At 48.3% G+C, this 27085-nt stretch overlaps 2 protein-coding genes across 14 annotated transcripts in view; one reads left to right on the forward strand and one right to left on the reverse strand.

Annotated features, from left to right (window-relative positions):
• LOC113544583 (protein PHTF2) overlaps positions 1-9553 on the forward strand; it is a 39388-nt gene extending 29835 nt beyond the window's left edge. For 5 of the 8 annotated variants that reach the window (XM_026943460.3, XM_026943463.3, XM_053241676.1 and 2 more), the window contains 12 exons: positions 292-453; positions 2285-2483; positions 2798-2971; positions 3718-3939; positions 5131-5259; positions 5376-5648; positions 5762-5893; positions 5995-6081; positions 6330-6485; positions 6779-6874; positions 7242-7367; positions 7944-9553. In XM_026943460.3, the coding sequence (XP_026799261.1) occupies positions 292-453; positions 2285-2483; positions 2798-2971; positions 3718-3939; positions 5131-5259; positions 5376-5648; positions 5762-5893; positions 5995-6081; positions 6330-6485; positions 6779-6874; positions 7242-7367; positions 7944-7964 (1777 nt within the window). In that variant the 3' untranslated portion in view covers positions 7965-9553. The remainder of the gene's footprint in view (positions 1-291; positions 454-2284; positions 2484-2797; positions 2972-3717; positions 3940-5130; positions 5260-5375; positions 5649-5761; positions 5894-5994; positions 6082-6329; positions 6486-6778; positions 6875-7241; positions 7368-7943) is intronic. The other 3 variants (XM_053241678.1, XM_026943464.3, XM_053241677.1) reach the window with 2 other exon arrangements.
• A 1427-nt stretch (positions 9554-10980) lies between these two features.
• LOC113544588 (proline-rich protein 5) overlaps positions 10981-27085 on the reverse strand; it is a 33507-nt gene continuing 17402 nt past the window's right edge. For 5 of the 6 annotated variants that reach the window (XM_053241682.1, XM_053241680.1, XM_053241681.1 and 2 more), the window contains 7 exons: positions 26662-26742; positions 24421-24469; positions 14230-14287; positions 13774-13865; positions 13542-13682; positions 12474-12657; positions 10981-12108 (listed from right to left, as the gene is read on the reverse strand). In XM_053241682.1, coding sequence (XP_053097657.1) covers positions 11516-12108; positions 12474-12657; positions 13542-13682; positions 13774-13865; positions 14230-14287; positions 24421-24469; positions 26662-26742 — 1198 coding nt within the window. In that variant the 3' untranslated portion in view covers positions 10981-11515. The remainder of the gene's footprint in view (positions 12109-12473; positions 12658-13541; positions 13683-13773; positions 13866-14229; positions 14288-24420; positions 24470-26661; positions 26743-27085) is intronic. The other variant, XM_026943472.3, reaches the window with a different exon arrangement.

Here is a 27085-nt window from a genome sequence, read left to right on the forward strand (position 1 = left end):
AAAAAAAAAAAAAAAAAAAAAAAAAAAAAAAAAAAGCAAATGATCAAATTTGTTCTTTCTTTATTATTTTTTACTTTTCTGAGACTTGTAATGATTTTTCATTCTAATTTATTCCTGAGTGAAAGCCAGGACTTAGGGCCGCAACTAATACTCCATGCTGCTCTAATCAACACTCTTTCATTATTTTTCCTTTGGGAAATCTATTCAAAGGTTCTTTAATTTGTTTCTGACGTGATTCTGTTTGGACTGCTCTTTCTAAGCGCTTTCCGCTTTTAATGTTTCTCACTAAAGGAAGTTAAGGAAGGCAGCACACTTGGAGGTGCATAGGGAAGGCGATGGCTCTAGCACTACTGATAACACACAGGAGGGGGCACCGCTCTCCCCGGGCTCTGCCACCACTCACAGTCTCGCTGCTTTCTTCAGAGATTTCTGGCATAATATCTTTAAATCGGGGTGTGTATTTTACCCTTTAAGATTACATGTTATGTCTGCATGGCTGCAACATCTCCTGTCCTCCTTAAAACCTTGTTGATTTTGAATTATTTTGCTTTGGTTTCATACGACTGCTAATTGGACCTCGATGTAAGAACGTTGCTGTGAACTGAAGCGCTCTCATTTGCTCAAACTTTCACTCTAAACGTTTCAGTGTGTGGGAAAAGGGGATTTTGCAGCTGTTTTCCAAAACTCTTTGCTACAGCTGGGGCACTCCTTTTAAAAACACTCTGGCTCAGTACCTCTCGTCTCAGATCTTGGAGTCACCTCCGCAGTACACACGAGGATCTGGCAATGGCAATGGTTAAGCTTCTTTTGTTATAACTGAATCATGAAAAATTTGTAATTATAGGTTTTTAACTACCAGGAATTCAGAATCAGAAATCAGAAATATTCTGTTAATAAGGCTAACTCTATTAACTTATCACAGCTTACACCAGCATCGCATACACTGAACACACAATATGAAAAATTATGTCCAAGAACTGTGAGACGTCCTGACCTTAGCTGATTTAACACGGAATGGCCCAGTTGTTCCAGATCCATGTGTTTAGTGTTAACCTCGTAACACCTACAGAAATGCACAGAACATCCTGTTTGTACCTGTTAGTGCAAAGACTTTGTGTATAAATATCATAGAGTAGTACAGTGTTGTGTCTACACTAGGGGTGTAACCCGAATACCAATACATTATTCAGATTGAATAAATAATGCATCCTGAATGAATACGGACGCAGATACGAACAATAGGCAGAGTATTCGTCTTTTTTTTTTTTTTTTTTTTTAAGGAAGCTTCAGACTGTGTGCGCGTCAGGACTGTGATCAAACAAAAAAAAAGTTACGTGATATATTTATTTTAATGTTGAGCGTTAAATGATGGGGAGGGTTGCCAAGTTTCAGCAGAATTCCCTCCAGAAAAAGGTAGACACATTTCCTTCTTTTTCTTAGTCTCTTCAGGGGAAAGAAGTTAACAGTGATTTACAGAATATATCTGCAATAACCAGCCCTAATACACTGAATCTGGCAACCCTGCTCACGGGACATAGACGTACATTAACACGATCCCCGACCTCAACACTGCCTTACTGAGCTCCAAAATAAAACCCTAATTCTTCCATTTTTCATTTCAAACAAAAGAAATATGCTTTAATGGATTGAGCTGTTGCTGTGTGTAACTCACACAGAGCGCTCGCTGTGCACAGGGCAGCATATCCCTGCAGACTCTCCAAAAATAATCATTTATTAAAAATATTGTAAAACGTGTACGATCAGTGCTCGTGATCTTTAAACATTCTCAAACGTTGTTATAAGAAAATCTTCTCGGAAAATCACATTATAATCGGAACTTTCTGGAATGTAACAAACTTAAAAAGTCCCGTTGGATAAAAGATAGTAATCTTTCCAGAAAGTTCCACAGGGCATCAGGTTGAGGACTCGAATAAGGGTATGTTCTGCAAATTAGTATTTGTGGTTAGGATTTATTTTAAACCTGGTTTTTCAGTGTTTTCCAGACCATACAAAAGGCTAAACATAAAACACCTCTTCCGGAATAGACCACGCCCTCTTCCGGGTTTAATCCGAAAGCAGATCTGAATATTTTGAGCTGTAAACAGAGACGGGTAATTCCATTGCGTTCCACCCCTAGTCTGACCAGCAGTACCTGTAGCGCAGTGCCTGTAGCTTCCTGTGAGGCGGGGCGGGTTTCTTTAAAGGGGATCCTAGTCTTTCTGACTGAGAGTGATTGTTGCACCTCTATATCCGAACCTTTCCCATTCCGACTTTTGTTTCGCAGATCTAAGAAATTCAAGCTATCCATTGATAAGTCCACAGAGACGGATAATGGGTATGTGTCACTGGATGGCCGCGTCACGAGCAAGAGCAGCGAGGAGAGGCTGCAGCTCCACGAGCCTCACTGCGACCTGCTGCGCTCCGAGGAGCTGGGCTGGAGCGGCCCGCAGTCCCGCAACAAACTACTGTCCCCCAGCACCAAGGTACATTCTACTGCTTTCACTGGGGTCAGTCCACGTGCTAATGATCCAGTCTCCTGTAGTCATCTCAGTAATGTAGCAAAGATTTTATCGGTGCTCTGCCAGTCCCTTTTTCTACATTTAATGCCTGCAGTTGTGATCTATGGCTATATCTGCTGTAAAGAAGCTGAGCACGTGACCCCATGCACTCTAAAACCAGAAAGACACGCAGGGCATGACATGTGCCTCTTGCTCAAGCTGATATTTTAATGCTGCAGCCTGTTTGTTGCACACACACATCTGTCCACACAGCGTAGCTTTGCATTGTGGTTTTTCAGTGCATGCAAGAGTGCCACTTGCACAACGTGGAGAACGTGTCTGATGAGGCGTCGAGTGAAGAAGACCCTGAGAACTACAGCACACTCCGCAGGGGCGTGGAGCGCATGAACAGTGACTGCACACTGCGCAACAGAAAAAGCCACCACTACAAGAAACACTATACAGCAGCGGAGGTACGCACACACACGCACACACACGCACACACACACGCACACACACACACGCACACACACGCACACAGTATATATTGAAAGTTGTGCAAAGGCAGTGAAAGTTGCAGTGTTGCAAGCTACTGAGGTAGTTTTGGTTGCTAAACGGCGTCCACTAGTCCACTAGTCCAGTGGTCCAGTGGTCTAGTGGTCCAGTAGTCCAGAGGTCCAGTAGTCCAGTGGTCCAGTAGTCCAGAGGTCCAGTGGTCCAGTGGTCCAGTGGTCCAGTAGTCCAGTAGTCCAGAGGTCCAGTAGTCCAGTAGTCCAGTGGTCCAGTAGTCCAGAGGTCCAGTAGTCCAGTGGTCCAGTGGTCCAGTAGTCCAGTGGTCCAGTAGTCCAGAGGTCCAGTAGTCCAGAGGTCCCCCGTCAGCGTAGTCTGGAGCGAGCAGGAACCTTTGGTCTTGGTTTGCTCTGTTTTTAGTGTAGGTTCTTGGAAGGAGGTGTGTTTCTTAGGAAAGTTTTGCTAATCTGATGAAAAACATACAACTCGGGATACATTTTCTTCACTGATTTCTTTTGACCAAGTGGCGCTCGGTCTGTATTACAACACCACACTTTTGTAATAAAGATTACATTAAATTAAAAACTGCCTCAAATGTTTTGCTGACATTTTTTCATGGTAACAGAAATATTTTAGATGTGGATTAAAAAAAAAAGAACTCGTTCTCAGGAGCCAGGAATTGATGAAGTAAACGTGTTTCTCCCCCCAGGAGATGCCGAAGTCAGGCACGAGCTGCAGCTCCCGCTGTTCCAGCCTGCGCACTCAGGACTCGGAGAGCACTCGGCACGAGTCGGAGACAGAGGATTTGTTGTGGGAGGACTTCCTGCACTGTGCAGAGTGCCGCTCCTCCTGCACCAGCGAGACCGAGGGGGAGGGGTCTGCTGTCTGCCCCGCCTCCAAAAAAGAGTACCGGGACGACCCCTTCCTGCAGGTGCTGCCCTGAGGCCTTTAGTGTCATGATTTACATGTTTCTAGTATAACCAGCAGGCTCCATGATACCTTACTGCTTCTATTTGGCAGTTTTTAGGTTAGTATGGTTTGACCTTGGACTTGCTTTTTAAGCCACAGTAGAACAGCAGTGTCTTTTTGCTCTCACGGTGTGTGTGAACATGTTTGTAGCATATAAAAGGAGAACTAAGAGAACTGAACAATCATGTAGTCCTGTAGTCAGTGTTGCCACATTAGCTAACCTCCAGCCACGGTAAGCTGCATGGGTTGGGATTCTCACAGTGTTCTGTGCTTCACTATGAACACACACACACACACACACACACACACACATGCATGAATGTGATTCGCAGGCGATTCGAGTTCTGAGTTATTCTAGTGCCTGAGGACGTGTGTGTATTTAGAACTACTCTTGACCTTGCGTTAAATTTATCGCATGCATTCGAGCTCCATTCTTCTCTATTCGCCTCGAGGTTTCTCTACCTGGTCTTCTTATTAAAAGTTTCTCCAGTTTCTCTGTTAAATAAAAATGTGAGTAAAGACCTCAGGCGTCGAGTCATTTAACACCATTAAAGAGTGTCGTATTTCAGCATTTTGAAAAATATAAAGGAGAGATATTATGTGAATGTGAAATCTTTAAACTGCATTAACCTGTAGTAATATAATATAATATAATATAATATAATATAATATAATATAATATAATAATGTAATGTAATGTGATATAATCTCAGCTTCCAGTACAAAGCCTCACTTTACAGTACAGTGCAAGTCAATTACTAGGGCTGAGTGACAATTAATATGTGAATAAATATTAATATTATATATTAATTAATATGTAATATTATGTATTAGCTTAACTGAATGTAAAATAAACTCTTTCCTCCTGTGTATATACGGTACAGTAGTCTTCGAAGGTCTTTTCATGGATAAGTGCTCCCTTGAGTCTGAATGTGTGTGTGTGTGTGTGTGTGTGTGTGTGTGTGTGTGTGTGTAATGAAACTGCCGTGATGCTAGGTGAATTTCACCTGGTCTCGTAGCGATCAGGTGAATAAAGTACACAAAGCCCAGCAGACTGATTGTGAATGTTGTCTTCCTCTCTGTGTTTGTGTGTGTGTTTGTGTGTGTGTTTGTGTGTGTGTTTGTGTGTGTGTTTGTGTGTGTGTTTGTGTAGGGCCATGCGCCATGGCTGCACAGCTCGAACCCGGGGCTGGAGCGTGTGAGCGCCATTGTGTGGGAGGGAAATGAGTGTAAGAAGGCAGACATGTCGGTGCTGGAAATCAGCGGCATGATAATGAACAGGGTGAGTGGCATTTCGAAGGATTGCTCAAGGGTCACTCGTCTGAACAGTTGCTTGTGCTTGATACATGAAAACGCAAAGCCGTCTGATTAGCGAATGCCTCTGTCTCTGGTGTGAAGGTGAACTTGTACACGCCTGGCATCGGCTACCAGATTTTTGGAAACCTGGTGGCTGTGACTCTGGGACTCACGCCCTTCGCATACAGACTTTTCCAATCCAAAGACATAGAGCAGCTGTCCTCGCTCTCGGCCAGCGAGATGATCTCCATTGCCTTTGGCTCCTCGTCTGATGTGATGGTGATTGCCATGGTGTCCGTGAGCTTTGTAGTGCGTGTGTGCCTCATCTGGCTCTTCTTCTTCCTGCTCAGCGTGGCTGAGAGGACGTACAAGCAGGTGCGAGATGCTTTATTCAGCACAGTCTTGTAGCGCTCTCCGGCACATCATTTCGGAGCGCTAGGTGTGAGAGCTTGTTTTAAATGTAATGTGTATCTTCTCTGTTCGTACAGAGACTGCTCTTTGCAAAGCTCTTTGGTCACCTCACCTCAGCACGCAGAGCCAGGAAGTCTGAGGTGCCTCATTTTCGCCTGAAGAAGGTGCAGAACATTAAGATGTGGCTCTCTCTGCGCTCCTACTTGAAGGTATCAGAGGAGAAATATATAAGTATATACAGTATATTCCTTATATATAAATATTTGTGTGTAATCCCTTCTCCGTGTGTGTGTGTGCGTGTGTGATGCAGAGGCGTGGTCCCCAGCGTTCAGTGGATGTCATTGTCTCATCTGCCTTCCTCCTCACTCTCTCAGTGGTCTTCATCTGCTGTGCTCAGGTATTTGTTTCTCCTCATGTTCTCCGTAGCTAGCTAGCATCCCCGGCAGCGAGAAGGCTAATGTGCTGTAAAGGAGACAGCAAGGCCTTCCTGCTGACCCGTAGGGGTTTAATCTACTGACAGTGGAGTAAAACATCACATGCTGGAGGCTGATGGCCTTCTTGTTTTCATGCTATGCTCATCTTCTAATAAGTCTAATCGGTTCCACAGCCTGTTTTTTTGTATTTAACCCGCACTTTGATCTGCAGTTGCTGCACGTGCACGAGACCTTTCTGGAGTTCCACTATAACTGGGAGCTGGTGATCTGGTCCTTTTCTCTCTCGCTCTTCCTGCTGCGCTTTGTCACACTGGGCTCTGAGACCAGCAAGAAGTACAGCAACACCTCTATCCTACTGACCGAGCAGGTGCGTCACAGCACACACACACACACACACACACACACACACACACACACACACACACACGGTTTTATTAGAACTCGGTTTTCACACATATGACGCAGACTGGTAAATGATGATGCACCTTTTCCTGTCTGTTTAATGATAGAGCTTGTTTATGCATGATGAACAACACACACACACACACACACCACACACACATTTTGCACATTTTTCCTACCACCAGTCGGACGTTGCTGTTGATGTGTACATTGTTATAATCAGCTTGTAATGTGTGATTCTGCTGTTTCCTTGATCAGATTAATCTGTACTTGAAAATGGAAAAGAAACCAAACAAGAAAGAAGAGCTGACACTCGTCAACAATGTTCTTAAGCTGGCCACTAAACTGCTGAAGGTGCTGATTCATCTCTACTGCTCTTTCTCTTTCTGTCTCTCACTTTGTCTCGCACTTACTGTCCCACGCTTCAAGGTGGGACAATGACTCATCATCCGGCGTCACCCAGAATAAGACCTAGTTCCTTTCAGAGTTTCTTCCTCATGTATCGTCTCAGGGAGTTTTTCCTCGCCGCTGTCGCCCCTGACTCACTCATTACGCATCGAAATCTAAACCTGCTCTTCTGCAAATCCAGTTTACTGTCTAATGTCTATTGTTTAAAAGCACTACACAAATACAACTGAACTGAATTAATGTATTCACTACCCCTCTCTCTCTCTCTCTCTCTCTCTCTCTCTCGCTCTCTCCCTCTCTTTCTCTCCATCAGGAGTTGGACACTCCTTTCAGGCTGTATGGCCTCACCATGAACCCTCTCCTGTACAGCATCACGCAGGTGGTGATCCTGTCTGCAGTGTCAGGGGTCATCAGTGACCTGCTTGGCTTCAACGTCAAAGTGAGTGTCACCATGTCGCTGCTCGCAGCCCCGTAAATAACGTCTACAAAGAAAATGGCAGAAAAGCGAATGATCACAAATGATAGGAGTCTTGCAGTAATCGATGTTATTAGTACATGATGAAATAGATATAGCACTTATGAAAGCAATGAGCAGCTTTCCTGCTGTGGAGTGGTGCAACAGAAAACCGTTCACCATGTCGTCGGGAGATCGGGAGTTCGAAGAGTGAGCTGAGAGAGTAAACTTGTAACGCTGTGCTGTCTGGGTGGAGGGACAGCGTTCTCTCAGAGTGACGCTGTGAGCTCATGCACACGGACAGGGGTGGACACACAGCGTCAGAGTGTGTTACGCTGCCGTATACGGTTGAACTGCTTCACGTGTCTCGGGGGAAGCGCGTGTTTGCCCCGCCCTCCCTGGCTGTTAGCAGTCGTGTGATAGGTTAGAGTTAGCCAATGGGCTGGAATTGTGAAAGACCAAAATTATTTTACATATTTGTTGAGAGCTACTTTTTGTGACTTTTGCATTTCTTATTGCAAATTCCTTCTCATAATTCTCTTGTGAATCTTGTGTGTGCAGCTTTGGAAGATCAAGTCATGACCCTGAGCTGTCTGCGCCCCACACACAGACGCCGTGCACAGACGGGCACCTGGAAGGAGCTGCTTCCTCTTCACAGGGGACAATGATGAACGTTTAGCCCTTTTTCCCTCTGATATATCAGAGCTCTGGCACTTCAGTCGGGCAAGCGATTGGTATTTTTAATTTACAGTGTTTTTTGAGTCATCAGACATTTAGCTGCTATTGGAATGTCAATGTTACAGTATCAATGCTTCCTTAGGAATATACTATATATATATATATATATATATATATATATATATATATATATATATATATATATATATATATAAATATATAAATATAATGTGTGTGTGTGTGTGTGTGTGCGTGCGCGCATGTGTGTGTATTCTGTATATGTATTTGTAAGCATGTGTAGCACAAGATTATTTATTAAGGGGTCTCATGAGCATGTGATGAGGTGCCTGGGGGCAGCAGAAGCCATGGGTGCGGCGTTGTAGGTCACTCGCTCAGCAGCTCAGCAGCTCAGCAGGAGACGGCTGCGTTAGGTCAGACGTGTAGTGTGTGAGCAGGATATTCTGAAGCACTGAACGCAGAGCTGAACTGACAGACACACACACACTGAAGCTGAGTGGAGCCTGTGCGTGGGAGCTGGGGCTAGTTTTACTTCTCAGTTAGTGTGTTACGCTGCATCTTGTTTTTAATGATGTGTGAAGAAAGATTTGGCTTTTTTCAGATCAGATCTTTGTACTTGATGAGTTTCCCCAGCTTTGTTTCGGCTTATTTTTTTTAAATAATGTGATGATCTGTCTCCCATTTCAGCAATATGTTTGCGAGACAGCGGGTAGCTGGGACTGAGGCCTTGGTCCTTAGAGGATTAAGAAAATCTATGTATAGAACGTGTGACGTGTTCACAGTCTAACTCTTACGGTCACTCACAGTTCAGCAGAACAATCATTTACATCTGAGTCCAGTTCCCTGCTCCATGTTTAAAACAGAGTGTGTGGAGGAGTGTTTAGGGGTGTGTGTGTGTGTGTGTGTGTGTGTGTGTGTGTGTGTGTGTGCCTAGTCTAAGTCAGAATTGCCTCAAATTTTGCACTTTAAAGCAAAGAAATTGTTACTCATGTCAGAGAGGTGACGCCTCGACGACGCTTTCTTTCTGGTTTTATACTTCTGCATTGGGAAGTCATGTAAGACGACCAAAGTGCTTTTATTCCGTCTGCTGGAGATAAAGCTCTTCTTTAAACAAGATTTTATCAGACACTTGGTTCAGAAGGCCAGTGGATGCCGCTTCCTTTGTACCCTTTGCCTGTATTATGCTGTTCCTGTTACGTTCTCTGGGTTGGCATTACGAATGGTGGAGACCCGTGGTCTTTGCAGTGAACACTATGAAGGACGATGGATCAGACGCGGGAAAAATACACAAACCATTGCATGTACTTTCCAGAGTTTTTGTCTTCACAATGTTTTCGCCAGCTGGTCAGTTTTTATGTTTTTATATGGAAATATTTATATAAAGTGTGTATAAGTTACTCTGAAAATATTTAGGTACAGATAGAGGATGTGTTGTTTGGACTGCTTTTCTCACATTAAAACTCTGGTTGAACGCACACGTCACGAGTGTGTCCTTATTTCTCATAGCAAACCTGACTGACATTTATTAATGAGATAATTATTAAAGATCTCGTCATGTGGCGCTTCACTATACCGCAGATCTCCAGCTGGGTGACTGTGTGCAGCAGCAGGTGTGTAAATAACTACAGCTCATATGTTATACTATACTATAATATTTATTATTACCAGCTAATATTTCGCACGTTCAGACTGAACTACTGAAGTACTGAACTGTCACAGGCCAGTTAATGTGCTGCTGCTGCTGTAGGCTCTGAGCGTTTACACACGTGAACAGCAGCCAGCCAGCAGGGGAGGACAGAGTGCTGAGGAATGAGGACCTGAAGGTAAAGACACTGTGGAACTCACACTCAGTTAAACGCAGAGCTGCTCAGCCAAAACCTGTTCTTAACTCACAGTCAGAAAGATACTGCTTTTAAATGTGCTCAAGTATTAAAAGTTAATGAAATTCAGTTAATTTCATGTTTTCATGTAACTTTTATTAATCATCTACTTATCCTTTCCCCTTGGTAAATGTTTAAGATTTTCCTGAAACTGCGAAGATAATTTTTGTTTTAAAGCAACTACAGCATTTTGCCTGAAAATACATTCAGTCTTTACACGTTTGCGTCATTAACCATTAACCACTGTTATTAAGAGATGTTTGTGATTTGTCATGAGTTCTTCTAAGGTCTGTATAAAAATGTAAGGAGTAAAATGTAAGGTTTTTTTTTTCTTCAAAGTATTTTGGCGTATTTATACTTTACTTAAGTCTAGTAACGAGGTACAGTTAGACAGTATTGTCCACTACCACTGCGCCTCATTTAGCATTTTTCTGGTGCATTAGTCAGGTGTTACTCCAGCAAAAGGAACCTCTAGAACCAGGTTCTGCAAGCATCTTATTTCTCAGAGAACACAGACAGTTCTTACTTGTGCGTCTGAATATACAGGCACTGAATCGCTGTGTCGAACGGCCAGAGCAGGCTGTTCTTCTGAAAGAGGCTCAGAAACATTTCAGCCCATTCTCTCCATGGTGCGATATTCAGGACCACCTTTAACCAGCGGCTCTTTCCATCAACTGCATGGACATCTTCTCCACCTACTGTTCTGAGGTTCTCCAGCGCCTCCTCCCTCCTTCCCTCTGTTCCTCAGAACAGACCACAGCAATATAAAATTCTTCTTCTTCACCACTCCAATGTTTGCCTGAATGTTTCTTCCCTTAACTATAATCTCACCAGCCACGCAGACTGCATGTGAATGTGATTGTGTAATGTGTGTATGTGTGTAATGTGTGTATGTGTGTATGTGTAAACATGTAGTGTATATAATTAGGTGCGTTTAAAGTTTGTGCTGTAAGGTACATCTACAGTACCTACCAATCAATCAATCAATCAATCAATAAATCAATCAATCAATCACACATGGACATGTGATATTGATATTTAATGCCTCAAATCATTATCCAGCCATTTTTAAAAATAGAAGCAAAAAAGAGGAAAGGCGTTATCAGTCACATTACAGTAGAATTCTCTTCTTCACATAGCGCTTCACTCGTTAGGGCTTTGATTAGGGAACAGTGGCACCTTGAACCTCGATCTTCTGATCACAGCATTAATCACAGCCCACAATTAAACAATTAAATAAATAAATACAATTAAATAGTAATTAAAATATATTAATCTGTTATAGAATTTGCTATATAATATATAGTTTGTTATTCTAAAACTTTGTTATAAAAAGTTTGGAAAATGTTCCACCCAACGTAAAGAATTCTAAAGTAAGTTTGTAATTAATTGAGAATTTGAGGAATAACTGCTGTGAAGTGAATTCCCCATGCACTTTAAAAAAACTTGTTAAAGTTTGACTTTTCAGATATTCAGTATGAAATTAAAAGGAATGTGAAATGAATCCCTATTCTTGAATAAACGGGCGGAGCTGGGCGCTGTGGCTCTGCTGCCTTCCTAGACCACACTCTCACTCTCGTGGCTGAAGTTAGAGGAGTGCGAGTGGCAGCTGAAGTCGATGAAGATTCCCTCTGACTCTGAGTCCAGAGACTCCAGGAGCTGATCCGTGATGGTGTCAGGGCTCGACGAGCTTCTGGTCTCGGGGCTTGACGAGCCTCTGGGTAGTGAGGCCACTTCCTGGGTAAGCTCAGAACCTGATTCTTGGGACATTTTCTGAAAGATTTCTGAAGAACATTGAGGGAAAATCAAGGGATACATGGAAGGGGATGGGAGTGGAGATGTGCCCTTCCCCTGCGCTCTGCATCCTGACAGAGCTGAGTCCTGTTCTAAGGACGGGTGAGAGGCTGAAAGCTGGGGTGCAGTGTTCATCTCGGGGCTGGACTTGGTGCTGGAGAATGCCGGCTCCTCTTGGCACGAGGTCATCTGGCACACGGAATGTCGTCGGATTCCTGCGCTGCCCACTGATGTGGCCTCCGTCTCGTACTCCACCACAGGCGTCAGCATGGGCACGTTGTAGCTCTTGGAGCGCACTACAGGGTTCCTAGCAGAGGCGTCACCCAGTTTGGGCCAGTGCCGCAGCAACCGCTTCTCTGAGACAGAGCGACAAGAAAGATACCCAAGTAAAGCAACTGGTTAACGCATTCCGTTACTGGGAATTTCCCGTGAATGTCTTATCTATCCTACATACACTCACCGTCCACTGGACAGACCCACCGAATGGTTTGATTAGAACCTGTTTGGAATGATGCGGTTCCTCGGATGCTCTTCCAGGTAGTACACTGAGAGCAAATGTCGAGGTTTTTTTTGCCTTCACAGGTTTTCCCTTGTTCTGATACATTGTTATTAAGTTTTATATTAAACTTATATTAAACCCATATAACCCCATCCCTTTTCAGACTGCGTGGCAGATGATTGAGATAGTGTCATGCTTTAATGGTGAGGTAAACACACCCACCATCAGGGTGAATGCTAAACGCTGTGTGGATTTCTCCATCCTCACCCAGCACACAGGAGCACTGCGCCACACAGCCATCGTCAGCGTAGAGGCCGTGCGTGCCCAGGTACGGAGACACAACTTTCTGGATCAGAGATTCCAACTTCAAGTAGTCGTCAGTCACTCCTCGAGACTCGTGCACGCCCTGTAACACACGGCACATGGGCTCCTTATTAAACATTCATTCATCTATTGTTTCGTAATAAGAATTGGACTGTATTTTTTAAACCTCGTCCACTTTAAACAGCATTTAAAGGCATTATTAGGCACTTTAATGGCATTCTGTCAATATAATAACAGAATATCGTAAAAATCAGGAAGGACAGAGTGAAGGCTGTTAGGCAGATACATGCAGAGCAACGACACACACACAGCCACCTAGCGTTAGCATGGAGTTATTAATATTTTGCCACTGACTCAGAGAGAGAACACGTAGGCTATCAGTGCAGTGGCAGAAGAGAACAGGAGAAATGAATGGATAACAGTGTTGGTTTCGGACTGACTGTGAGCTGCTGGAGCTTAAATTAAAAAAAATATGTGAGTATGAATATGAAGTCGCGAGATGTTGTAATATTTGCAATTCTAGCTTTTTCAGTAATGCCAAAAAAAAGAGTAAAACGTAGTTTTAATGAAAACTGTTTTTCTTAAGATGTTTTTCCCCTCCAGTGTAAAGTGTTTGCTGTATGTTTTTTATTAATTTATTGTATTTAATTTGCACTATTTGTTTTATATAGGAAAAAATTGCCATTATTGTTTGAGTGAACCTTAAAACTAAGAAAAACAATGTTTTAAAAGTAGTCTGTCTTTTGCTACACATATAACTTCAGTGTTACTTTATTGCATGTCATATGGTGATATCTGCCCGTTTTCTCACTCACTGCCTTTGTCATGCAGCTCAGATGTTCTGCTAATAATACCACATGAGCTTGTAAATAACAGCTTCCCGTCTTTGACTCACACACACACACACACACACACACACACACACACACACGCTGCTATAGTAGGATATGAAGTTAATATGTGTACCTGCAGTATGAGCAACATTTGTATGATGGAAGGGGGCACACAAGCGTTGGGACGAGACAAAGCGTCCTCCAGCTTTATGCTCAGAGTTATAATGTTCCGAAAGTGCAGGAGAGCCAGCTGCCTCACCGAGGGCTCTTTCCCCTACACACACACACACACACACACACACACGTGTGACTTATTTATCCGAGTAATAGCTTTGCTATGCGTTCAGTAGACAGTATTTCAGTACCTGGACTGGGTAGAAAATGGCTTGCAGCATGGAGAGGACATTACAAAAGAAAAAGTCCCAGGTTTCAGCCAGAGCATCTAGTAACTTTTGACCTGCACAGGCATCAAAACATTAATGTCAATTACAGATAAATAAATAACGAAAGAACGAAAGAAAGAACTTTATCATTTGTGCAAAAATTGTGCGAAATCTAGCGAAGATGAGAAAGTGATAGTAATATCCTCTGTACACAATAACAGAGGACATACAGCCTGTTTGTGTCTGTGTTATAAACCCTTAAAGGTTAAAGGAAACTGTTAGAAACCACAACAGACATCAAACACACACACACACACACACACACACAGCTCGTACACACGGGTGCCATTATATGAGGTAAATGTGTTTGATCTGTCACAAAGCAATTGTGGAAAAACTCTACACTTTAAACACACAGCCCAGATTTCTGCCATTCACCTTCGTAGAAGTAGATTTTGTCGCGCAGTATGACCATTCCTTTGGTTAGGAGCTGGTTCTGTGAAAAAAAAAAAATAATAATAATAATAACACGCATTTACAAAGTTTTCTGGTTAAAATAAATGCTCGTGTTCGGTATTAAACCTGTTCTCAGCCCGTGTGCTGCGTTTCAGCTTCACATTTCATATCACTTGCCTGGAGAAGCTTCACTTTTAGACTTTGCTGATTATAACTGTTTATATTATTTGTTAATATTATTTATCTGTGTTGCTTTCTATCCTCTGGTCATGAACACGCATTCATAAATGATACACACACACACACACACACACACACACACACACACACACACACAGCTGGTGTTATAGTGGTTTAAGTAACATACGCTCTGCAGCGCAGTAACTGATTGGCATGTAGAAAAATATCCCCGAATACGAGTATCAGAAAGATTCAGATTACCAATTAGCAGAGCACACATACAAAAACCCCCATGTGCTGAGAACACGCTCTCTCTCACACACACACACACACACACACACACACGCACACACACACACGCACATTTAATTCATTTCCAGTTTAATTTTGGCTTTACAAAGAAGCAAAGGAAACATTTTTATGTGAATTTCTGACAATAAAAATAACTTTATAATAATCTTTATTTTGTTTTTCCTAGCTGGATTTTGAAAGAGTAATGAAACAACCATTCATGGTTTATTTTTTCATTTCTGTCACAGACACAAAGTACATGAATGATCCACAGCTGTGTTTTTTTGTTTACTGATAGTTGTTCCTGAGTCCCTTGTTTGTCCTGAACAGTTAAACTGCCTGCTGTTCTTCAGAAAAATCCTTCAGCTCCCACAAATTCTTTGGTTTTCCAGCATTTTTTGTGTATTTGAACCCTTTCCATCAATGACTGTATGATTTTGAGATCCATCTTTTCACACTGAGGACGACTGAGGGACTTGTATGCAACTATTACAGAAGGTTCGAACGCTCACTGATGCTCCAGAAGGAAAAACCATGCATTAAGAGCCGGGGGGTGAAAACTTTTAGAATTTGAAGATCAGGGTAAATTTAACTTATTTTGTCTTCTGGGAAACATGTAACTATCTTCTGTAGCCTCTGAAGGGCAGTACTAAATGCAAAAATACGATATTTAGGCAAAATAAAAAAATGTACACATCTCCATTCTGTTCAAAAGTTTTCACCCCCCGGCTCTTAATGGACAGCAGGCAGTTTAACTGTTCAGGACAAACGAGGGACTCAGGAACAACTATCAGTAAACAAAAAAACACAGCTGTGGATCATTCAGGTAACAACACAGTATTAAGAATCAAGGGGATGTAAACTTTTGACCTCAACTGTATATATTTCAGTTTGTGTGTGTGTGTCCCGGCTGTGTGTGTGTGTCACTGCTGTGTGAGTGTCCCGGCTGTGTGTGTGTCCCGGCTGTGTGAGTGTCCCTGCTGTGTGTGTGTCCCGGCTGTGTGAGTGTCCCGGCTGTGTGTGTGTCCCGGCTGTGTGAGTGTCCCGGCTGTGTGTGTGTCCCGGCTGTGTGAGTGTCCCGGCTGTGTGAGTGTCCCGGCTGTGTGTGTGTCCCGGCTGTGTGTGTGTCCCGGCTGTGTGAGTGTCCCGGCTGTGTGTGTGTGTCACTGCTGTGTGTGTCACTGCTGTGTGAGTGTCCCGGCTGTGTGAGTGTCCCTGCTGTGTGAGTGTCCCGGCTGTGTGTGTGTCCCGGCTGTGTGTGAGTCCCGGCTGTGTGAGTGTCCCGGCTGTGTGTGTGTCCCGGCTGTGTGTGTGTCCCGGCTGTGTGTGAGTCCCGGCTGTGTGTGTGTCCCGGCTGTGTGTGTGTGTCCCGGCTGTGTGAGTGTCCCTGCTGTGTGAGTGTCCCGGCTGTGTGAGTGTCCCGGCTGTGTGAGTGTCCCGGCTGTGTGTGAGTCAATGCTGTGTGTGTGTCCCGGCTGTGTGTGTGTCACTGCTGTGTGAGTGTCCCGGCTGTGTGAGTGTCCCGGCTGTGTGTGTGTCCCGGCTGTGTGTGTGTGTCACTGCTGTGTGTGTCACTGCTGTGTGAGTGTCCCGGCTGTGTGAGTGTCCCGGCTGTGTGTGTGTCCCTGCTGTGTGAGTGTCACTGCTGTGTGTGTGTCCCTGCTGTGTGAGTGTCCCTGCTGTGTGTGTGTCCCGGCTGTGTGTGTGTCCCTGCTGTGTGAGTGTCCCGGCTGTGTGTGTGTCCCTGCTGTGTGAGTGTCCCGGCTGTGTGTGTGTCCCGGCTGTGTGTGTGTGTCCCGGCTGTGTGAGTGTCCCGGCTGTGTGAGTGTCCCGGCTGTGTGTGTGTCCCTGCTGTGTGTGAGTCCCGGCTGTGTGTGTGTCCCTGCTGTGTGTGTGTCCCTGCTGTGTGAGTGTCCCGGCTGTGTGTGTGTCCCTGCTGTGTGAGTGTCCCGGCTGTGTGAGTGTCCCGGCTGTGTGTGTGTCCCTGCTGTGTGAGTGTCCCTGCTGTGTGAGTGTCCCGGCTGTGTGTGTGTCCCTGCTGTGTGAGTGTCCCGGCTGTGTGTGTGTCACTGCTGTGTGTGTGTCCCGGCTGTGTGAGTGTCCCTGCTGTGTGAGTGTCCCGGCTGTGTGTGTGTCCCTGCTGTGTGTGTGTCACTGCTGTGTGTGTGTCCCTGCTGTGTGAGTGTCCCTGCTGTGTGAGTGTCCCGGCTGTGTGAGTGTCACTGCTGTGTGAGTGTCCCTGCTGTGTGAGTGTCCCGGCTGTGTGAGTGTCACTGCTGTGTGAGTGTCCCGGCTGTGTGAGTGTCACTGCTGTGTGTGTGTCCCGGCTGTGTGTGTGTCACTGCTGTGTGAGTGTCCCGGCTGTGTGAGTGTCCCGGCTGTGTGTGTGTCCCGGCTGTGTGTGTGTGTCACTGCTGTGTGTGTCACTGCTGTGTGAGTGTCCCGGCTGTGTGAGTGTCCCGGCTGTGTGTGTGTCCCTGCTGTGTGAGTGTCACTGCTGTGTGTGTGTCCCGGCTGTGTGTGTGTCCCTGCTGTGTGAGTGTCCCGGCTGTGTGTGTGTCCCGGCTGTGTGAGTGTCACGGCTGTGTGTGTGTCCCTGCTGTGTGAGTGTCCCTGCTGTGTGTGTGTCCCGGCTGTGTGTGTGTCCCGGCTGTGTGAGTGTCCCGGCTGTGTGAGTGTCCCGGCTGTGTGAGTGTCCCTGCTGTGTGTGTGTCCCTGCTGTGTGAGTGTCCCGGCTGTGTGAGTGTCCCTGCTGTGTGTGAGTCCCGGCTGTGTGAGTGTCCCGGCTGTGTGAGTGTCCCGGCTGTGTGTGAGTCAATGCTGTGTGTGTGTCCCGGCTGTGTGTGTGTCACTGCTGTGTGAGTGTCCCGGCTGTGTGAGTGTCCCGGCTGTGTGTGTGTCCCTGCTGTGTGAGTGTCCCGGCTGTGTGAGTGTCCCGGCTGTGTGAGTGTCCCGGCTGTGTGTGTGTCCCGGCTGTGTGTGTGTCACTGCTGTGTGTGTGTCCCGGCTGTGTGAGTGTCCCTGCTGTGTGAGTGTCCCGGCTGTGTGTGTGTCCCTGCTGTGTGTGTGTCCCTGCTGTGTGTGTGTGTCCCTGCTGTGTGAGTGTCCCGGCTGTGTGAGTGTCACTGCTGTGTGAGTGTCCCTGCTGTGTGTGTGTCCCTGCTGTGTGTGTGTCCCGGCTGTGTGTGTGTCCCTGCTGTATGTGTGTCACTGCTGTGTGTGTGTCCCGGCTGTGTGAGCGTCCCGGCTGTGTGTGAGTGTCCCTGCTGTGTGTGTGTCACTGCTGTGTGTGTCCCGGCTGTGTGAGTGTCCCTGCTGTGTGTGTGTCCCGGCTGTGTGTGTGTCCCGGCTGTGTGTGTGTCCCTGCTGTATGTGTGTCACTGCTGTGTGAGTGTCCCGGCTGTGTGTGTGTCACTGCTGTGTGTGTCCCGGCTGTGTGAGTGTCCCTGCTGTGTGTGTGTCCCTGCTGTGTGTGTGTCCCGGCTGTGTGTGTGTCCCTGCTGTATGTGTGTCACTGCTGTGTGAGTGTCCCGGCTGTGTGTGTGTCCCGGCTGTGTGTGAGTGTCCCTGCTGTGTGTGTGTCACTGCTGTGTGAGTGTCCCGGCTGTGTGAGTGTCCCTGCTGTGTGTGTGTCCCGGCTGTGTGTGTGTGTGTCCCTGCTGTGTGTGTGTCACTGCTGTGTGTGTGTCCCTGCTGTGTGTGTGTCCCTGCTGTGTGTGTGTCCCGGCTGTGTGTGTGTCCCTGCTGTATGTGTGTCACTGCTGTGTGTGTGTCCCTGCTGTGTGAGTGTCCCGGCTGTGTGTGTGTCCCTGCTGTGTGAGTGTCCCGGCTGTGTGTGTGTCCCTGCTGTGTGAGTGTCCCGGCTGTGTGAGTGTCACTGCTGTGTGTGTGTCCCGGCTGTGTGAGTGTCCCGGCTGTGTGTGTGTCCCGGCTGTGTGTGTGTGTCCCTGCTGTGTGAGTGTCCCGGCTGTGTGAGTGTCCCGGCTGTGTGTGTGTCCCTGCTGTGTGAGTGTCACTGCTGTGTGAGTGTCACTGCTGTGTGTGTGTCCCTGCTGTGTGAGTGTCCCTGCTGTGTGTGTGTCCCGGCTGTGTGTGTGTGTCCCGGCTGTGTGTGTGTCCCGGCTGTGTGTGAGTCCCGGCTGTGTGAGTGTCCCGGCTGTGTGAGTGTCCCGGCTGTGTGTGAGTCAATGCTGTGTGTGTGTCCCGGCTGTGTGTGTGTCACTGCTGTGTGAGTGTCCCGGCTGTGTGAGTGTCCCTGCTGTGTGAGTGTCCCGGCTGTGTGTGTGTCCCTGCTGTGTGAGTGTCCCTGCTGTGTGAGTGTCCCGGCTGTGTGTGTGTCCCTGCTGTGTGTGTGTCCCTGCTGTGTGTGTGTGTCCCTGCTGTGTGAGTGTCCCGGCTGTGTGAGTGTCACTGCTGTGTGAGTGTCCCTGCTGTGTGTGTGTCCCTGCTGTGTGTGTGTCCCGGCTGTGTGTGTGTCCCTGCTGTATGTGTGTCACTGCTGTGTGTGTGTCCCGGCTGTGTGAGCGTCCCGGCTGTGTGTGAGTGTCCCTGCTGTGTGTGTGTCACTGCTGTGTGTGTCCCGGCTGTGTGAGTGTCCCTGCTGTGTGTGTGTCCCGGCTGTGTGTGTGTGTGTCCCTGCTGTGTGTGTGTCCCTGCTGTGTGTGTGTCCCTGCTGTATGTGTGTCACTGCTGTGTGTGTGTCCCTGCTGTGTGAGTGTCCCTGCTGTGTGTGTGTCCCGGCTGTGTGTGTGTCCCTGCTGTATGTGTGTCACTGCTGTGTGTGTGTCCCTGCTGTGTGAGTGTCCCGGCTGTGTGTGTGTCCCTGCTGTGTGAGTGTCCCGGCTGTGTGTGTGTCCCTGCTGTGTGAGTGTCCCGGCTGTGTGAGTGTCACTGCTGTGTGTGTGTCCCGGCTGTGTGTGTGTCCCTGCTGTGTGAGTGTCCCGGCTGTGTGTGTGTCCCGGCTGTGTGAGTGTCACTGCTGTGTGAGTGTCCCGGCTGTGTGAGTGTCCCTGCTGTGTGTGTGTCCCGGCTGTGTGTGTGTGTCCCTGCTGTGTGTGTGTCCCTGCTGTGTGAGTGTCCCTGCTGTGTGTGTGTCCCGGCTGTGTGTGTGTGTCCCTGCTGTGTGAGTGTCCCGGCTGTGTGTGTGTCCCGGCTGTGTGTGTGTCCCTGCTGTGTGAGTGTCCCGGCTGTGTGAGTGTCACTGCTGTGTGTGTGTCCCGGCTGTGTGTGAGTCAATGCTGTGTGTGTGTCCCGGCTGTGTGTGTGTCACTGCTGTGTGTGTGTCCCGGCTGTGTGAGTGTCCCTGCTGTGTGTGTGTCCCTGCTGTGTGAGTGTCCCTGCTGTGTGTGTGTCCCGGCTGTGTGTGTGTCCCTGCTGTGTGAGTGTCCCTGCTGTGTGTGTGTCCCGGCTGTGTGTGTGTCCCTGCTGTGTGAGTGTCCCGGCTGTGTGTGAGTCAATGCTGTGTGTGTGTCCCGGCTGTGTGTGTGTCACTGCTGTGTGAGTGTCCCGGCTGTGTGTGTGTGTCCCTGCTGTGTGTGTGTCCCTGCTGTGTGAGTGTCCCTGCTGTGTGTGTGTCCCGGCTGTGTGTGTGTCCCTGCTGTGTGAGTGTCCCGGCTGTGTGTGAGTGTCCCTGCTGTGTGTGTGTCACTGCTGTGTGTGTCCCGGCTGTGTGAGTGTCCCTGCTGTGTGTGTGTCCCGGCTGTGTGTGTGTGTCCCTGCTGTGTGAGTGTCCCGGCTGTGTGTGTGTCCCGGCTGTGTGTGTGTCCCTGCTGTGTGAGTGTCCCGGCTGTGTGTGTGTCCCTGCTGTGTGTGAGTGTCCCGGCTGTGTGTGTGTCCCGGCTGTGTGAGTGTCCCTGCTGTGTGTGTGTCCCGGCTGTGTGTGTGTCCCGGCTGTGTGAGTGTCCCGGCTGTGTGTGTGTCACTGCTGTGTGTGTGTCCCGGCTGTGTGAGTGTCCCTGCTGTGTGTGTGTCCCTGCTGTGTGTGTGTCCCGGCTGTGTGTGTGTCCCGGCTGTGTGTGTGTGTCCCTGCTGTGTGAGTGTCCCGGCTGTGTGTGTGTCCCGGCTGTGTGTGTGTCCCTGCTGTGTGAGTGTCCCGGCTGTGTGAGTGTCACTGCTGTGTGTGTGTCCCGGCTGTGTGTGAGTCAATGCTGTGTGTGTGTCCCGGCTGTGTGTGTGTCACTGCTGTGTGTGTGTCCCGGCTGTGTGAGTGTCACTGCTGTGTGTGTGTCCCGGCTGTGTGTGTGTCACTGCTGTGTGTGTGTCCCGGCTGTGTGAGTGTCCCTGCTGTGTGTGTGTCCCGGCTGTGTGAGTGTCCCTGCTGTGTGAGTGTCCCGGCTGTGTGAGTGTCACTGCTGTGTGTGTGTCCCTGCTGTGTGTGTGTCACTGCTGTGTGTGTGTCCCGGCTGTGTGAGTGTCCCTGCTGTGTGTGTGTCCCGGCTGTGTGTGTGTCACTGCTGTGTGTGTGTCCCGGCTGTGTGTGTGTCACTGCTGTGTGTGTGTCCCGGCTGTGTGAGTGTCCCTGCTGTGTGTGTGTCCCGGCTGTGTGTGTGTCCCTGCTGTGTGTGTGTCCCGGCTGTGTGTGTGTCCCGGCTGTGTGAGTGTCCCGGCTGTGTGAGTCCCGGCTGTGTGTGTGTCCCGGCTGTGTGAGTGTCCCGGCTGTGTGTGTGTCCCGGCTGTGTGTGTGTCACTGCTGTGTGAGTGTCCCTGCTGTGTGTGTGTCCCTGCTGTGTGTGTGTCCCTGCTGTGTGTGTGTCCCGGCTGTGTGAGTGTCCCTGCTGTGTGTGTGTCCCGGCTGTGTGTGTGTCCCGGCTGTGTGTGTGTCCCTGCTGTGTGAGTGTCCCTGCTGTGTGAGTGTCCCGGCTGTGTGTGTGTCCCTGCTGTGTGAGTGTCACTGCTGTGTGTGTGTCCCGGCTGTGTGTGTGTCCCTGCTGTGTGAGTGTCACTGCTGTGTGTGTGTCCCGGCTGTGTGTGTGTCCCTGCTGTGTGAGTGTCCCGGCTGTGTGTGTGTCCCGGCTGTGTGAGTGTCCCTGCTGTGTGTGTGTCCCTGCTGTGTGAGTGTCCCTGCTGTGTGAGTGTCCCGGCTGTGTGTGTGTCCCTGCTGTGTGTGTGTCCCGGCTGTGTGTGTGTCCCTGCTGTGTGAGTGTCCCTGCTGTGTGTGTGTCCCGGCTGTGTGAGTGTCCCTGCTGTGTGTGTGTCCCGGCTGTGTGTGTGTCCCGGCTGTGTGTGTGTCCCTGCTGTGTGTGTGTCCCTGCTGTGTGAGTGTCCCGGCTGTGTGTGTGTCCCTGCTGTGTGAGTGTCACTGCTGTGTGTGTGTCCCGGCTGTGTGTGTGTCCCTGCTGTGTGAGTGTCCCGGCTGTGTGTGTGTCCCGGCTGTGTGTGTGTCCCTGCTGTGTGAGTGTCACTGCTGTGTGAGTGTCCCGGCTGTGTGTGTGTCCCTGCTGTGTGTGTGTCCCGGCTGTGTGTGTGTCCCTGCTGTGTGAGTGTCCCTGCTGTGTGTGTGTCCCTGCTGTGTGTGTGTCCCGGCTGTGTGTGTGTCCCTGCTGTGTGAGTGTCCCGGCTGTGTGTGTGTCCCGGCTGTGTGAGTGTCCCTGCTGTGTGTGTGTCCCTGCTGTGTGTGTGTCCCGGCTGTGTGTGTGTCCCGGCTGTGTGTGTGTCACTGCTGTGTGAGTGTCCCGGCTGTGTGTGTGTCCCTGCTGTGTGAGTGTCCCGGCTGTGTGTGAGTGTCCCTGCTGTGTGTGTGTCCCGGCTGTGTGTGTGTCCCTGCTGTGTGTGTGTCCCTGCTGTGTGTGTGTCCCGGCTGTGTGAGTGTCCCTGCTGTGTGTGTGTCCCGGCTGTGTGTGTGTCCCTGCTGTGTGAGTGTCCCGGCTGTGTGTGTGTCCCTGCTGTGTGTGTGTCCCGGCTGTGTGAGTGTCCCTGCTGTGTGTGTGTCCCTGCTGTGTGTGTGTCCCGGCTGTGTGTGTGTCACTGCTGTGTGAGTGTCCCGGCTGTGTGTGTGTCCCGGCTGTGTGAGTGTCCCGGCTGTGTGTGTGTGTCCCGGCTGTGTGAGTGTCCCGGCTGTGTGTGTGTGTCACTGCTGTGTGAGTGTCCCGGCTGTGTGTGTGTGTCACTGCTGTGTGAGTGTCCCTGCTGTGTGTGTGTCCCGGCTGTGTGTGTGTGTCCCGGCTGTGTGTGTGTGTCCCGGCTGTGTGTGTGTCCCGGCTGTGTGAGTGTCCCGGCTGTGTGTGTGTCCCGGCTGTGTGAGTGTCCCGGCTGTGTGTGTGTCCCGGCTGTGTGTGTGTCCCTGCTGTGTGTGAGTCAATGCTGTGTGAGTGTCCCGGCTGTGTGTGTGTCCCGGCTGTGTGTGAGTCCCGGCTGTGTGTGTGTCCCGGCTGTGTGAGTGTCCCGGCTGTGTGTGAGTCAATGCTGTGTGTGTGTCCCGGCTGTGTGTGTGTCACTGCTGTGTGAGTGTCCCGGCTGTGTGTGTGTCCCGGCTGTGTGTGTGTCCCTGCTGTGTGTGTGTCCCTGCTGTGTGAGTGTCCCGGCTGTGTGTGTGTCCCGGCTGTGTGTGTGTCCCTGCTGTGTGTGTGTCACTGCTGTGTGTGTGTCCCGGCTGTGTGTGTGTCCCTGCTGTGTGTGTGTCCCGGCTGTGTGTGTGTCCCTGCTGTGTGTGTGTCCCGGCTGTGTGTGTGTCCCTGCTGTGTGTGTGTCACTGCTGTCTGTGTGTCCCGGCTGTGTGTGTGTCCCGGCTGTGTGTGTGTCCCGGCTGTGTGAGTGTCCCGGCTGTGTGTGTGTCCCGGCTGTGTGAGTGTCCCGTCTGTGTGAGTGTCCCGTCTGTGTGTGTGTCCCGGCTGTGTGAGTGTCCCGGCTGTGTGTGTGTCCCTGCTGTGTGAGTGTCACTGCTGTGTGTGTGTCCCGGCTGTGTGTGTGTCCCGGCTGTGTGTGTGTCACTGCTGTGTGAGTGTCCCGGCTGTGTGTGTGTCCCTGCTGTGTGAGTGTCACTGCTGTGTGTGTGTCCCGGCTGTGTGTGTGTCCCGGCTGTGTGTGTGTCACTGCTGTGTGAGTGTCCCGGCTGTGTGTGTGTCCCTGCTGTGTGAGTGTCACTGCTGTGTGTGTGTCCCGGCTGTGTGTGTGTCCCGGCTGTGTGTGTGTCACTGCTGTGTGTGTGTCCCGGCTGTGTGTGTGTCCCTGCTGTGTGAGTGTCCCGGCTGTGTGTGTGTCCCTGCTGTGTGAGTGTCACTGCTGTGTGTGTGTCCCGGCTGTGTGTGTGTCCCGGCTGTGTGTGTGTCACTGCTGTGTGAGTGTCACTGCTGTGTGTGTGTCCCGGCTGTGTGAGTGTCCCTGCTGTGTGTGTGTCCCTGCTGTGTGTGTGTCCCGGCTGTGTGAGTGTCACTGCTGTGTGTGTGTCCCGGCTGTGTGAGTGTCACTGCTGTGTGTGTGTCACTGCTGTGTGTGTGTCCCGGCTGTGTGTGTGTCACTGCTGTGTGTGTGTCACTGCTGTGTGTGTGTCCCTGCTGTGTGAGTGTCCCGGCTGTGTGTGAGTCAATGCTGTGTGTGTGTCCCGGCTGTGTGTGTGTCACTGCTGTGTGAGTGTCCCGGCTGTGTGAGTGTCACTGCTGTGTGTGTGTCCCGGCTGTGTGTGTGTCCCTGCTGTGTGTGTGTCCCGGCTGTGTGTGTGTCCCGGCTGTGCTGAGAATACACTGCAGGTGGATATACAGCGGTTCTTACCTGCAGGTACTCTGTGAAGAAGGAGCCCAGTTCTGTCTTCAGCAGCTGCCTGCAGCACAAAAGGAGCGAGTGAGAGAGAATAACGGCCCACAGAGGCTTAGTGAGAGTGAGAGAAAGAGGGAACGTGTGAAACTCTTAGAGAGGAACTGGATGAGAGAGAGAGAGAGAGAGAGAGAGGGCTGACGTGTCTGACAGCAGATCTCACTGAAGATGTGAGTCTCAGAGAGCTGAGTGTGGATAAGGAAGTAGCGCTGCAGTGGGCCAGAGAGGGGAGTCAAGGCCCAGGATCACATACAACATACAACAAATCTCTCCTTTCTCTCTCTTATCTCTCTCTCTCTCTCTCTCTCTTATCTCTCTCTCTCTCTCTTATCTCTCTCTCTCTTACCTGTGCGTACAAGCTCACGTATTTCCATGAACATTACGAGCTTATTTATTTCAGCTCCTATTGCTGGCCGTCCACCACGCGTGGAGTCGAACTCCTCTACTGTTCTTCAGTTCCACATACCAGGAGGCGCGGCCGCGTATCTCACATGGTTATTCATTTTCATAAGCTCAGTGTGAACGTGCACACGGACATGCGAGCTCCCGAGCAGAGCGTGCGTCCACACACACACACACACACACACACACACACACACTCCTCCTGTCTCTCTCTCACATGTGCACTTTCCTTTGACCTGCCCCTATTTAAAGGTTTTGTTAGTTAAGTAGTTAAACTAGCGTTTCTGCCTGAAATGCAATAAATCTCATTTTACTGCACATTTTATTGTAGTCGTGGTTATTAATCGGATTTTGAAGAAGACACACTGTTCAAAACTAAACCTCCAGAAACCACGTCGTTTCTTATTACTGCTCTCAGGTAAAATTAAGATGTTAATCATTTTGACTCAATTTGAAAGTTAGTCGTTTTGAATTGTAATTACATTTCTGAATAAAAAGGAGCTATTCTGTGAGTTACTGTCTGGTAGACTTGTAGAAGTTAAGCCAGGTCTGTCTGGCTCCTGTACTTTTATGTGTTTTAGTAATTTTCTAAGGATATTTTAAATACACTGGAAGCTGATGTACTTTTGTCACAAACCTATATTGCTTGTAATACTTTTACAAATCCCATGCTAACTCACAGGAAATCAAACTCTCAACATTTTAATATTTCATCCTTCATACAGTTCGATATTTTATTCCCTAATGTGTGGCTTCTGAAGGCCTTGCATGGTGCAGGATTTTTATGAAGTCCTAAGAAGGCTTAGCTGTTTCAGTCTCAGGTCACTTTTCTAGGCTGTTATGGAACAAAGCTCCTCCCAGACAGGCATTATTAGGTGACATTAATCTAATTAAATTGACATCAGATCATTCAGTTATCTGATATTATACACTGGTGTTCATAATGAGCGTGTGGGCTGGAGCCATCACCTGTACAAACTGTAACTCGTATAATTTGGGGTTAAGAGTATGTGTGATCTTTATTTAGCATCTAGATTTATCATCATTTATTAAAATTTTGTTTTGGTTAGTATTTCTAGCGAAAGTTTCAGAAGGCTACTTCTCGGTACCTGAGGAGCGTATGGTTACAGTCTGGTCGGAATCGGGAAAAATGAACTGGTATTACGGATTAAACCGCTATAATCAATAACGTTAAACTGTTAAAGAGTCAGATGAAGTTGAGTCACACTCTTACTTTCATTTTTCACATTTTCTTCTGAGCAATACACGAGTTCTGATGCCAGAAGAACTGTTCTCTTGAATTCGAATCATTTAATAATTTGCTTCCACTGTATAATCTGTATAATCTGTATATGCTCTTATTTATTAATAATATAACTTTAGAACTTATCTGTTTGAGTTCCAACCAATTTCAAGTTCAGGTTTCATTGTTTCAATCACTATTAATGCGTATCCTTTACACACCCTGAGCATCTTTTTCTAGATTCAACCACCGTATGTTTATTAGGCAAATAATCCATTAACCACTAAACAATAAAATAACCCCTTTTTGTTCTATTTGGATTAATATCCTGAATTTGCTTTATAATTCCAGAAATCCAACTCAAGCATGATTTTAAATGTCCTCAGGCCATGAGGCTTTTAGGTATTTACTTAAATCGTGCTTTTCATCACACTTTATGGGAAAATCTGTTCAATTGCACAAGCAAAAAAGCGTTGCGTGGAGTTGGACAGCACGTGGATGACAAGTGTGTGAAACATGCTGAAGGGCTGGAGCTCAAAGTTCACGGTGCATACCTGACTCCTTCATTTAACGAGTACAGCTCATTGTCTCCCAGATCTTTCTTCTGGAACGTGGCGATTACCGCATTATGGATACTACACACACACAAAAACAAAAGAGAAAAACAGATAATAAACACACACATCACACACACACAGAAAATTAATCAGCCCATTGTGCTCGCACCACAGATACTACGCATACAAAGTGTGTGTGTGTGTGTGTGTGTGTGTGTTGGTGTCTGAACCAGAGAAAACAATGGAATGTGGTCTCTGAGTGCATTCTTTGTGTGTGTGTGTGTGTGTGTGTGTGTTCACCTCTGCATCTCGATCAGCTAATGAAGAAAAGAGCCTGTGACAGAGTGGCACCATACACCCTGACCATGCAGAGACCACAGAGCCAGACCGCATGCTCAGCTCGATATTACAGAAAATCCTC

Source organism: Pangasianodon hypophthalmus, chromosome 18 (genome assembly GCF_027358585.1).
Source record: "Pangasianodon hypophthalmus isolate fPanHyp1 chromosome 18, fPanHyp1.pri, whole genome shotgun sequence".
Classification (NCBI taxonomy): Eukaryota; Metazoa; Chordata; class Actinopteri; order Siluriformes; family Pangasiidae; genus Pangasianodon; species Pangasianodon hypophthalmus.